General features: G+C 53.2%; 1 protein-coding gene and 1 long non-coding RNA gene across 3 annotated transcripts; one reads left to right on the plus strand and one right to left on the minus strand.

Moving 5' to 3' along the window:
• Nucleotides 1-1,337: 1,337 nt before the first annotated feature.
• On the minus strand, nucleotides 1,338-6,315 carry LOC116076213. Its single transcript, XR_004112865.1, has 2 exons — nucleotides 5,818-6,315; nucleotides 1,338-1,711 (listed from the first exon to the last, which is right to left on the minus strand). It is a non-coding gene; the product is annotated as an uncharacterized LOC116076213 (long non-coding RNA).
• Nucleotides 5,393-11,965, plus strand: Abhd17a (abhydrolase domain containing 17A). Of its 2 annotated transcripts, none has more exons than XM_031349885.1 (5): nucleotides 5,393-5,560; nucleotides 8,506-9,010; nucleotides 9,724-9,918; nucleotides 11,288-11,467; nucleotides 11,552-11,965. In XM_031349885.1, exons 2-5 carry the CDS (start codon nucleotides 8,679-8,681, stop codon nucleotides 11,775-11,777), a joined length of 933 nt encoding a protein of 310 aa, XP_031205745.1. In that variant the 5' UTR covers nucleotides 5,393-5,560; nucleotides 8,506-8,678; the 3' UTR covers nucleotides 11,778-11,965. The 2 variants fall into 2 exon arrangements, with proteins under 2 accessions (XP_031205745.1, XP_031205746.1); XM_031349886.1 differs by lacking the exon at nucleotides 5,393-5,560 and adding an exon at nucleotides 6,330-6,642.
• Nucleotides 11,966-12,673: the final 708 nt, after the last annotated feature.

The following is a 12,673-nucleotide window of genomic DNA, read 5'->3' on the forward strand; positions in this document are numbered from 1 at the left end:
TAGGGTGCGCTTTCTTAAACTTCAGAACAAGTCTCTCTACAATTTGATGGCTGACCCTGAAGCCTGACAACTGCTGGGCCCTCTGTTGGATGATCAGGATGGTTTTAGTTCACAAAGCTGGATCTTCCCCAAGCCAGCTCTCATCCTTGCAGCTTTTAGTTATTATTCCAGGGCTTTCCATCCATTTTTAACAAAAAGATTTTATATTATGTGTATGAGTATGTCTGCACATATATGTATGTACCATGTGTGTGCAGGGCCCACAGAGGATGCCCAGAGCCACAGTTTCAGGTGTTTGTGCCCACTGAGTACTGGGCACGGAACCCAGGCCATCTGAAGAGCAGTCAGTACCTTTAACTACTGAGCATCTCTCCAGTCTTGCTTTGTTTTTTGTTTTTGTCTTTTTCTTTTTTCTTGTCCCTTTGGTTTGGTTTGGTTTGGGTTTACAAGACAGGATTTCTCTGTGTAACCCTGGCTGTTCTGGAACTCACTCTGTAGCTCAGGCTACCCTGGAACCCATCTGCCTCTGCCTTCCAAGTTCCCAAGTGCTGGGATTAGAGGCCTGTGCCATGGCTTCTTTGGAAAGTCAGTTATATCAAAGTTTCATTGAGGCAGACATGTGAAAGGACCCAACAGATGATGGACAAAGCTACACCTTCCCATTCCTTAATAATCTTTGTCTGTTGTGACTCCATTTAAAGAAACACACCAGGGGGCTGGTGAGATGGATCAGCTGCTCTTCTGAAGGTCTCAAGTTCAAATCCCAGCAACCACATGGTGGCTCACAACCATCCATAATGAGATCTGACACCCTCTTCTGGTGTGTCTGAAGACAACTACAGTATACTTAGATATAATAAATAAATCTTTAAAAAAAGTTTTTATAAGAAACACACCAGGGCTGGATGGTGGTGGTGCACACCTTTAATCCCAGCATTTGGGAGGCAGAGGCAGGTAGATTTCTGAGTTCGAGGCTAGCCTGGTCTACAGAGTGAGTACCAGGACAGCCAGGGCTATACAGAGAAACCCTGTCTCGATAAACCAAAAAAGAAAGAAGAAAGAAAGAAAGAAAGAAAGGAAGAAAGAAAGAAAGAAAGAAAGAAAGACAGACAGACAGACAGACAAACACCAGGGCTGGAGAGATGTCTCAGTGGTTAAGAGCACTGACTATCTTCCAAAGGTCCTGATTTCAAATCCCAGCAACCACATGGTGGCTTACAACCATCTGTAATGAGATCTGATACCCTCTTCTGGGGTGTCTAAAGATAGCAACAGTGTACTTACATACAATAAATAAATAAATCTGAAAAAAAAAACCACACCAAAAAAACATCTGGTGGTGTTCTGGTAGTTTCTTGCTGTTTCTGAGGATTTGGGTGGATTGGCAGAGTGATGTCATACAGACTGACATGATTGCAAGGACAGACTCATGTACTGTTTAGCTGAGGCACATGTGGAAGGACACATAATGTTTGGAGGAAGTATAAATAGGACTCAAAGGACAGGGACTGCAGGCATGCTTTGTAACACTTCTTGGTCTTGAGTCTTTGAGTCTTCCTCTCTGCCAATCTTCACTTCTTTGAAAGAGGCATGACAGAGAACTTCTGGTGTCCCTGCTGGTCCTGGTTGCTCCTGCTGACTTGTGCAGCTTTGGTGGAGACCTGGGTGTTTCTGCTGGGTAGTGCCACTGCTGCTGGTTCATGTGTGGTGCCTACGGAGTGGACCGGACAGAGAAGAACAAAGATTGGAATCACCCCAAAGAGCTATTTCTAAACAGGTCCACTTCCCCTGTATCCTCTAGTTGTCGTGGACTAGGAGGGAGGTTGAAGCATTTAAGAACCATTATAAAAAGTAGGGTTTGGGGCTGGAGAGATGGCTCAGCAGCCAAGAGCACTGACTGCTGTTCCAGAAGTCCTGAGTTCAATTCCTAGCAAACACATGGTGGCTCACAACCATCTGTAATGGGATCGATGCCCTCTTCTGGTGTGTCTGAAGAGAGTGACGGTGTACTTAAATATATAAAATAAATGTCTTTGCCTGCCGCACCATTTCAGAGCCTCTGTGTTTTGATTTCTGATATGTCTCCGTGCAGTTCTGGCTGGCCTTGACTGTGTGCATCCCTCTGCCTCCTACAGAGCACTGATATTTTGGGTGTGTACTACTATGTCTGGCTACAATAGTAGAAGTTCCTTTTACAAAATGTCCTAGGGTAGGTGGGCAGCATTGTGAAGAGAGAGCAGGACACATGCTTCATGGAGACAGAGGGACATGGAGACAGAGGGGAGCTGAGTTTTATTCCACCAATTGTGGTCTGGTATCCTTAGTCATCACTGCACCCCCAAATGCCCCCTCCCATTTCCTTCACTCCCTGTGGATTTCTTCCAGGCAGAGCTTGGCTTTCTGGCTTAGCAAGCCATGGCTCCTCCCAGCCCTGAGCAAGAGTGGTGCGATGGTGGGGAACGGGGATGGGGGGGTGGAATTTATAGGGTTGAAAGAAATCCCCAGGATCCAAGCTTAATTGTGTACCTTTAATCCTGGCTTTATGTAGGCAGAGGCAGGTGGATTTCTGTGGGTTCGAGGGCCAACCTAGTCTACATAGTGAGACCCTGTCTCAAAAGAAAAGAGAAGTCACCAGGAAAAGGAAGTGTCTGCTTTAATGACCTTTGGATCTGGGGCCAATCCAACAGCAGCTCCAAACAGCCCTAGGTAAGCCTGGAGACTTGGCAGGAAGTCTTAGGCAGTGGAGCCAGAGCTGTGCAGAGCCTAGGAAGATTCTGGTTTTGTAGTAGCAGTTTATCTCTGCAGAGCAGATATGGGGACAGCAGGGACATGGAGAGATAGAGACAGCAGTGGGGGGACATGGAGACAGACAGGGACATAGAGACAGACAGAGGGACATAGAGACAGACAGAGGGACATGGAGACAGACAGGGACATGGAGGCAGACAGAGGGACATGGAGGCAGACAGAGGGACATGGAGGCAGACAGAGGGACATGGAGGCAGATAGAGGGACATGGAGACAGACAGAGGGACATGGAGGCAGATAGAGGGACATGGAGACAGAGGGACATGGAGGCAGACAGAGGGACATGGAGACAGACGGAAGGACATGGAAACACAGAAGGACATGGAAACAGCAGCTATCACCACCCAGGTTTTCCTTTTAATTTAATTTAATTTAAGTATTTTGTTTTGTTTTGTTTTGGTTTGGTTTGGTTTTTTGAGACAGGGTTTCTCTGTATAGCCCTGGCTGTCCTGGAACTCACTCTGTAGACCAGACTGGCCTCAAACTCAGAAATCTGCCTGCCTCTGCCTCCCAAGTGCTGGGATTAAAGGCGTGTACTACCACTGCCCAGGCGGCAGGTGCCATCTTGCTGGCCCATGCCATTTTCATAGAGTGTTACATATAAAGCTGGGTGTGGTGTGGAGCTGAGTGCCGGGAATCCCAGCATTCAAGAGGCCAGCCTTGACTACAGAGAGACTTTGTCTGTAGAAGCAAGCAAGAGTCAGGTAGTGGTAGTACACCCCTTTAATCCCAGAGCTGGGGAGGCAGAGGCAGGTGGCCTCTGGGAATTGGAGGCCAGTTAAGGTTACATAGTGAAGCTCTGTCTGAAATAGATAATGGATGGATGGATGGATGGATAGATAAATGGATACTTGAACAAAACTGACTGGAGATGAGGTTCAGTTGCTAGAGTCTTAGTGTAGCATAAAGCCCTGGGCAAGAGACTCCTGCTGTCCCAGCAATTGGGAGGCTGAGGCAGGTGGATCAGGAGTTCAACAAAGCTTCCCCTCCGTATGTTCAGAGCAAGCTCATTTGGGCTATATGAGACTCTTGTCTCAAAAGAGGTTGGGAATGGGGTGAGGGACAAAGGAATGAGGATGTAGTCTGTATGTGGTGATACCCACCCCTCACTTCATTAGTCCAGTGGCAGACTACTCTAGAGTTCAATACTACTCTAGGCTACCTGAGATGGTGTCCCCTTCCTGCCCGAAAAAGAACTTGACTCAACCTCCCATGGTAGTTCATGTCTGTCAGTCTAGCACTCTGGTAGCTGAGTTAGGAGGATTGTTGCATGTGAGGGCCTAGCCTGAACTACACAATGAGTTCCAGACTGGCCTGATCTCTAGCATGAAGTCCTGTCTCAAAAAACTAGATGGGGATGCTGGAGGGATGGCTCAGTGGTTGAGAGCATTTACAGCAGCTGTGCACAATTCAAGGCGCAGGCCTTTAATCCCAGAATTTGGGTAGAGGCAGACAAATCTCTGAATTTGAGGCCCTGGACTAGAGTGATTTCCAGGACAACAAGGCTACATAGAGAAAAACTACAAAAAACAAAACAAGAAACAAAGAATATTTACTGCTTTTGTGAAGGACCTGGTTTCGGTTCCCAGAACCCATGTAGCAGCTCACCAGCAACCCAACTGCCCATAACTCTAATTCCTGGGAATTTGACACCTCCTCCTTGGGTACACTTGTGGTGCACACACATGAGTGCAAAGCACACATACATATAAAATAAAAAGGTAAAGAATACCCTCTGCCCCCTTCACACAACTCAAAAAGAGGGCCAGTGAGATGGCTCAGTGGCTAAAAGGTTCTTGCCACAAAACCTTAGGACTCACTCGGTAGAACAGAATCGATTTCCACAAACTGTTTTCTGACCTCAACAGGAGCTCCACGGCGAAGTAATGTATATGCATAGACAACTAAAGTTGGGCTGTAAAGGTGTTTTACCTATATGTGTCTGTCAGTGTCTGAAGAAGCCTGAAGTGGGAGTTGAATCTCCTGGAAATGGAGTTACAGATGGTTGATAACCACCTTGTGGGGTCTTGGAAACCCAACAGTAGTTCTTTGTAAGTGTAGTGTTCTTAAATGGTGAACACCTCTCCAGCTCCTGTCTAGAGACCCTGAGAGAAACTCATTTTATTATCTCTTCCAGGAATTCAGAGAGGGGACTGGCGGATGGGGAGGAGGGGGAAGGCAAGAACAATTTAACCAACTAACTGGGAATGCAAACCCCATCCTCTGAACGCTGCTGGACTTCTGTCAAAACCACACCCTACCCAGGCCCCGCCTCCAGACCATTCGGTTCCGCCTTCATTTCAGGCCCCGCCCCTAGACCACCCTTCACCAGGCACCTTGTAGCCAGCCAAGACCATTCACCTTCACTGCTATTGGGGCCCCGCCCCCATAAAAGCCCGCCCACCCAACCAAGTCCCGCCTTCCACCTCGAGCCCCCGCCCTGTAATCCGGCTCCTCCTTCTCGTGGCCCCACCTCCAGCACATGTACCTCCCTCACAACAACCCACCCAATTCGCTTCGTGGTCGCTCTGCCCCGCCCCCATAAACAGCCGGAGTCCTCCTCGCTTGCGCATTCGCCTCGCATCACTTCCGGGGCGGTGTTAGGTCAAGCTCACTTCCGCCCGCGGCGGAGCTGCGCTGGTGGTGGAGCAGGAGGCTGGGTCGGGGTCCCCGGGGGACAGACGGACGGACGCACGGGCGGGCGGCCGGGAGCCATGGAGTGCGGCCCCCGGGCCAGCGGGCGCGGGCGGCGGTGAGTGCGGGCGGGCACGCGCGGGCTGCGGCGGTTTGCGGAGTGGGGCCGAGTCGAGCGGGGCCCTGCGTCCGAGACCTCCCTGCGCTCTCCGGGGATAGCTGCGGGACCAGCGCACCCACCCTGTCCCTGGCATCCCCATGTCCCGGTGCAGCGATCCTGGAGCAGTCGCTTAACCTCAGGACACGGCTGTGTCCCCACGAAACGCCCGGGCCCAGCCGCAGACTCAGCCCCTGTCCCACACCATCTCTGCTTACATCTGTCTGCTGACATTCGCCGGCCACCTTTGCTCCTCGCCTGGCTCTTCCTGCCAGCTGGGGCCCATTGCAGGCTTCCCTTATGCGCCCAGAACTCCTTTATGGTTCCTCATCACCCCCATGATGAAGCCGAGCCTGAGGGTGCAGCTTGAGCGGGCACTGCTCCCCTGGGAGCCCTTGCAGTTTTTCGAATCCTCTCTCACCGCCCGGGTTTACCTCTGCGGTCCTCTGTCACTTAGCTATTTCCTTTTTTTCCACGTGTGTGCGCCCACGCAGAGGACAGCTTTCTGGAGTCAGTCCCCTCCTACCATGCGGGTCCCCTGATCCAATTCGGATCTTCAAACTTGGTAGCAAGTGTCTTTTACCTGCTGAGCCATCTCCCTCAACCCGTCTACATTCTTTGAACTCTTCCGCTCCTAGAGGGTTGCCTCCCTACTATGACTGGCTGGGTGAGGCATGCCAGTGCAGTCAGTCATATGTAGGTCATCCTAGAGCCCTTACAGTAGCCTGGTTGCTTGTAACACCAGGGGCTGGTTTTATGTTTGTGATCACAATACTTGGGCTTTGTGGCAGTGAGTGAATAATCCTGGCTCACAATACCCAGTGGCCCCATCTGTGACATGAGGTCCCACATGCTGTCCGTCCTCTCCATATAACACTGGCAGATCCTGGAAGCTTATGTCTTTAATGTCTTTCTTCTACAACTTCATTTCCCCTGGCTGCTCTGCACATGGTTGTCCGGTGGAAGTGGGTAGTTATTGGTCTTCAGGGTCCTGCTCCCGTGGGACTTTCTTCTTCTAGTTAACTGTAGAAGTATCTAGAATCGTGAGTATGAGGGCTCCTCACCATATGGAGGACTCAGGGTGCTGGCATAGGTAGGGACAGCCACAGGAGGGAAAATGAGGCCTCCCCTTGCTTGACTTGTCTAAAAGACATACTGTAGGTTGAGACCCCAGAAGTTGCACACCTAATAAGCTGTGGCTAGGCATGAGGCCTGTGACTAGAGGGAAGGAGGACACTTCTAAAAGGGAGGTCACTCAGTGGGTGTGTGCTGCAGAAGGTGTCAAAGTAGTGAGGGTTAAAACTCTGATGGTGGCTGAGACGGACCTAGGCAAGGAGGTGAGAGTGTAGTAGGGGAAAGGTTCATGTGGTGCTCGTGGATGGAACCAGCAGGCCTAAAGATCCGTGGGAGTGGCCCAGAGGGGAGTGTGAGGGACAGCACCCCTTTCCTGGCCTCGATTCACTTTGTCCTCCAGCATGGTCAGGTGTTCTTTCTCACTGGACCACAGATCTTACCAAGCCCTCTGTTACTAAGGGGTGTTCCATGAGGAGGCCTTGATTATAAAGCAAATGTCTCTAAACATTGACCTTGTGAATATTTGGGGCAGGGTCACTCCCTGATATGGCTGTTCTGGGCTCTTCAGGGTCTTGGACAGAGTCTCTGGTCCCCACCTGCTCCTTGCTAGAAGTGCTCCCAGTTATAGATGTGACCTGGTGTCGTCTTGGTCCCCACCTGCTCTGTGCTAGAAGTGCTCCCAACTCCATACTAGGAGTGCTGTGGGTTCCAGGTGTGGCCTGGTGTCTCTTAGAGACAGGTTCACCTGCATCTTTGAGAATTGCCACCTGGGAGCTGGGGACTTGTTGGCAGTATCTTTGTCCTTGCTCTGGCTGTCATAGCTGTTTTCCCAGTGTGTCCCTGAATTGTTAGGGACTGGGATGTCACTCTCCCCAGTTCCTGGCCTCACATGTCACCCTCACAGAGATCAGAAAGGTATGTGTGGGGCTACAGCTGCCTGAATGTCAGGTGTCTCCCTTTGCCTGGTATCCACGTCCCTCTGTCCCTGTGGATTTATATGCTGTGACCTAAAACCCAGGTGTAGGTTGATATCCTGTTAAAATTGCACTATGAAGTCTCCTGCCTTCCCGCCAGGCTGAGAGACAGTGGTGGGCTTTCCTGGAAATGTCTCTGTATCTGTCCATTGGCAGCTCTGCATACAGTGGCAGTGGTGTCACTTGAATACATTTTAGGATGTCTTGCAGAAATGGAGCATTTGTTTCTATTGGAGTCAGGCCCTGTCCCCCACTTCACTTCCCTGCAGTTTGCTTCCTCTCTGAGGCAGGCCTGGAAGGTTGGGTGATTGAACCCCGAGGTTGCAGCTGCTGGAGGACACAGCTGCCCTGACCCTGAGGAGACCCCCCCAGCCCCGCCCTGGCCCCAAGCACAGGGACAAACCATTGTCCCAGCCAGTGGGGCCCTGTGTCTGGCATGCATCCTGCCCTTGTTCCCGGTCTTTGTGTCTGTTTCCTCCCTTGAGCTCTGTCTCTGTGTTCCAAGGCCCTGTGGCTCACCCCTCCATATCCTCCTGCGTGGGAGCTTATGAGGCTTTGGATCCCTTTGGCTCAAAACCTGGAGCTGCCTTTGTTACCTGTTCTAGAGGATAACTCCCTCAAGGACTGAGGGAGAAACTGGTGGGACAGGGCATAGGCTTGGGGGTGCTGAAATGGCAGAAGCTGAGAGCCATACATAGGATGAATTCTGTAACAGAGGCCCAGGAGAGCTAGGGCTGTGGGCAGACCAAGAGGACCAAGATAGACGGTGGATGTGGGGACACGCCTACCTGGCACAGGCTGGCACCTGGTTCTACCCTAGCTTCCTGGAGGGAACCCACATGTTGGTGTCCCCCGCAGGGTGTCCCACTGTATGGCATGGAGACCTGTGGCTGTGAGGCTCCCAGGGGCTCGCCTTGGACCACGATGGGGCCGGGCTGCGGCCTCCTAACGGGACTGAGGTGTGCAGCCCGCGAGCTGCTGCTGCCTGCATCTCGGAGCACCCCCGCCCCTCCCCTGGCCCGGCGCCCGCCATGAACGGCCTGTCGGTGAGCGAGCTCTGCTGCCTGTTCTGCTGCCCACCCTGCCCGGGCCGCATCGCCGCCAAGCTCGCCTTCCTGCCTCCCGAGCCCACCTACTCTCTGGTACCTGAACCCGAGCCGGGGCCCGGCGGGGCCGGCGCTGCCCCCTCGGGTCCCCTGCGGACCTCAGCGGCCACCCCCGGGCGCTGGAAGATCCACCTGACGGAGCGCGCTGACTTCCAGTACGGCCAGCGCGAGCTGGACACCATTGAGGTCTTCGTGACCAAGAGTGCGCGAGCCAACCGCATCGCCTGCATGTATGTGCGCTGTGTACCGGGTGCCAGGTGAGCTGCCCCCTCCCAGGGCTCATGGCAGGGGTGCGTGGTTACTGTACTGTCCTTCGTTTCAGCCCACCTGACCCCTCTTGTAAAGCACAGGAGACCTTGCTTTCATGTTCTTGCTTTCAGGTCTTCACCAGAGGGTGAGGTGGAGAGGCAACAGCTTTCCCAGGTCGAGCCCTGGGTTCAAAGGGCAAGCCTTTACTTAGGAGTCAGGCAGGTGTTTCAAGAAGCCACCTGGGCAGGGCCAGCGAGGTGCATGGCCTTGACCTGGCACAGGCCTTTGTTTTGTTACAGGTCTGTCTGGGTTGGCGAGAGGCCAACTGGGAACAGGATGGATCTTAGGAGTTTGCTGGTGGCCACTGGTGGGGCTCAGTCCTCCCCCTAGCAATAGAGCATCCACTGAAGGAGCAGGCTCTTCTTATGCACAGTCTGTACCATGGGGACATGAGATGGCTCTTGGCCTCCTGGCCTGGACTTGTGTCTACTGAAGATTTAGCTGACAGTGGATCCCTCTTTAGATGGGCTCTAAGGCCTGCTGGCTGACTACAGCCAGGCCTAAGGCTAATGACCAAGCAGCCTTCAGGTCCCATCCCCAGCTAGTCCCTGCTGTGCTATGGGAGGCCAGCTGTACTGAGCTCCGAGTAGATGAGACAGCGGGTGCTGGTGGCTCAGTGTGGGTCGTCAGCTGTGTCATGCCCTCTCACTTGCATACCCAGGTACACAGTTCTCTTCTCGCATGGCAATGCAGTGGACCTGGGCCAGATGTGCAGCTTCTATGTTGGCCTGGGCACACGCATCGGCTGCAACATCTTCTCTTATGACTACTCTGGCTATGGAGTCAGCTCTGGCCGGCCCTCGGAGAAGAATCTTTATGCTGACATTGATGCAGCCTGGCAGGCCTTGCGTACCAGGTGAGGGATCTGGCTCTTGGGGCAGCAGTGTGGGGGAGTGGCAGTGGCAGATGGGACCTTGGTCCTTGCCGTCCACAGGAAAAGGGAAGTTCTACCTAGTCTGACAGTGAACAGAGGACCCTGGGTCTAGGAGATAGCTGTTGAGGGACTTGGGAGCAGGCAGTTGGTAGCCCAAGTGCTAGGGACTCTCTACCATCAGCTGAACTTGCTCTGGGGCAGGTGGCAGGAGGGCTGGGAAGCTGTACTAGAGGGTGCCCAAGTGATGGCAGGCAGTAGGTCTGAACCCCTCTGTCAGTTTGCCTTCCTGGTCACACCACCTCACCCTACCTCACGAGGGCTCCTTCATAGAGCAGGGCCCATGCATGGGGGCAAGTCATCCACCCATACTTCTGGAGGCCCCTACTCTTGATTAGGGCCCCTTGTGCTACTGGAACTCTTGATAGCCCTGGGGAGTTGGGGGCCCTGGTTGCCCTGGAGATGTGCCAGGTATCACTGAGCTGTGTCCCCTGGCACTATTGGTGCTGGCATTGGGGACTTGAGTGCCACTCCTCCTGTGCCTGTACCCTGCCTGAGCTGACTTCCTCTTGCTCACACTGTCTGCAGAGCCACTGTCTGTGTGTTCTGAGCTCTGTCCATTGTCCTACTACAGCACTGACTGCAGAGAACTCCTGAGGTGGGGTCTACTCTTCTGAAGGGGCACACCCCCCCATGGTGGGAGGAGCTTAGACTGGGGTCTACTCTTCTGAAGGGGCACATACCCCCATGGTGGGAGGAGCTTAGACTTGAGCTATGGATTGTGTTGAGCAGGCAGATCTGGTCAGTACACAGGCTCAGTATGGGTTGCCCCTAGGTGGTCCACCTCCTGTCTGTGGAGGCTTGTCTGAGACAGACCTGTGGGAAGTAGGGCAGGGGCAGTAGTAGTGCAGTAGTAGGGCAGTACGCGGGCGGCTTAGCCTGGGTAAGTGGCCACACGGATCTGCTGGGGTGTGAACCACAGGAGGGGAGGTAGGAATGAGTTGGCTGCACTGCCACATTGGCTGTGTTGTGCAAACTTCTAATTGGGCAGGAAGGACTCTGGGGACCTTAAACTGGGCCGAACATCCGGGGACACAGTTTCCTAAATTCCCAGAGACCCACACTGATGGGGAGGCAGCACTGGGAAGAGACAGCCCGCTTGCTCCCGGGTCAGAAGGAAACAGGAACTTCTGGTCTAGAATCTTAGGTCTGAAGCTTGCCTCAGTTAGGCACTGTCACCCTGACCCTCACCCCTGTAGGAGGGACTGAGGAAAAGGCCAGGGAGCTACTGCTTGGCAGGGCTCTGGGAGTTGCCATCCCCAGGCCTGCTGACCCTGCTCCTGCTGTCCATCAGGTATGGCATCAGCCCAGACAGTATCATCCTGTATGGCCAGAGCATTGGCACTGTGCCCACAGTGGATCTGGCGTCACGCTACGAGTGTGCTGCAGTGGTCCTGCACTCGCCTCTCACCTCGGGCATGCGGGTGGCCTTCCCCGACACCAAGAAGACCTACTGTTTCGATGCTTTCCCTAAGTGAGCATGGGGGCGGGGTGGGGGCTGGGAAAGGGCGGGCCATGAGAAAGGGTGGAGCTCCAGCCTGACCATCTTTTCCCTCAGCATCGAGAAGGTGTCGAAGATCACGTCACCGGTGCTCATTATCCACGGCACAGAGGACGAGGTGATCGACTTCTCACACGGGCTGGCACTGTATGAGCGCTGCCCAAAGGCCGTGGAGCCACTGTGGGTGGAGGGCGCTGGGCACAATGATATTGAGCTGTACAGTCAATACCTGGAGCGCCTACGCCGCTTCATCTCCCAGGAGCTGCCCAGCCAACGCACCTAGCCAAGCCGCAGGGACCTCAGCAGTACATGGGCCTCCTGCCGGGGCTGCATGTGACCCGGAGCCCAGGACCCTGCCTGGCACCCCAGGGGCCATGAGCCATGTGCAGGCGACAGAGGTCCCTCTCTTCTCCTCGTGGAAGCAAAGAGAAGGAAAGAGGGAAACTAATTAAAGGATTAAGATTTTAGGATTGCCTTGGCTCTTTCGTGGCTCTAGTGCGCCTTCTTAGGGCTGGGAGATCGCTGAGACCAGCTGGGTATGGGAAGTGTGAGGGAAAACCTCAGGTGGTCCCACCCAGGGTCTGCAGGGCAGCACCCTGCTCTGCAGGAGTCCCAATCTCACTGTGCACAGTGCTCCCACTCCAGATGCGAAGATCACTGGCCCAAAGCCAGGACCAGGCCTTGCACTGTGTCAACTGGAAGCTGAGGTCGTCTCCCCAGGACTGTGGGTGTATCTGGGTAGTGTGCTCTGTGGAGTTGAGCCTTGTGTTGTTTCCTATAGTCATAGGGTCCCTAGGGTGAGGAAGGGTCTGTGTGTGGGGAGATCAGCACCCTGAGTGGACTCAGGATGCATCAAGGTCACTTTAAGAGTGAGTGGTACATTTGGGAGAGCTGGGATTCTTGGAGGTGTAGCTATAGTCCCTGAAGATAAAATGGAAGTGACATAATTAGTGGTTTTTTAAAAAGTTTATTTTATTTTGTGTATATTGTTGATTTGAGTGCATATATGTCTGTGTGCTACGTGGCTGCTGGGAATTGAACCTAGCAGCCAGTGCTTCCAACCGCTGACCCATCTCTCCAGCCCTCTAAAATTGGTGGTTTTGACTCCAAGCACTAGTTAGTGCTGAAGCTGGCACTCAAGCCCATGTTTCACCAAATTGTGACATTCTTTTTTTTTTT

The sequence above is a fragment of the Mastomys coucha genome, unplaced genomic scaffold, assembly GCF_008632895.1.
Source record: "Mastomys coucha isolate ucsf_1 unplaced genomic scaffold, UCSF_Mcou_1 pScaffold4, whole genome shotgun sequence".
Taxonomy (NCBI): Eukaryota; Metazoa; Chordata; class Mammalia; order Rodentia; family Muridae; genus Mastomys; species Mastomys coucha.

Excerpts from the sequence above, each read along its gene's own strand:
- Abhd17a (XM_031349885.1), top strand. The coding sequence starts at position 8,679 with ATGAACGGCCTGTCGGTGAGCGAGCTCTGCTGCCTGTTCTGCTGCCCA. Across the intron at positions 9,011-9,723 it reads CGCTGTGTACCGGGTGCCAG|GTACACAGTTCTCTTCTCGC; the intron begins GTGAGCTGCCCC and ends TTGCATACCCAG. Across the intron at positions 9,919-11,287 it reads TGGCAGGCCTTGCGTACCAG|GTATGGCATCAGCCCAGACA; the intron begins GTGAGGGATCTG and ends GCTGTCCATCAG.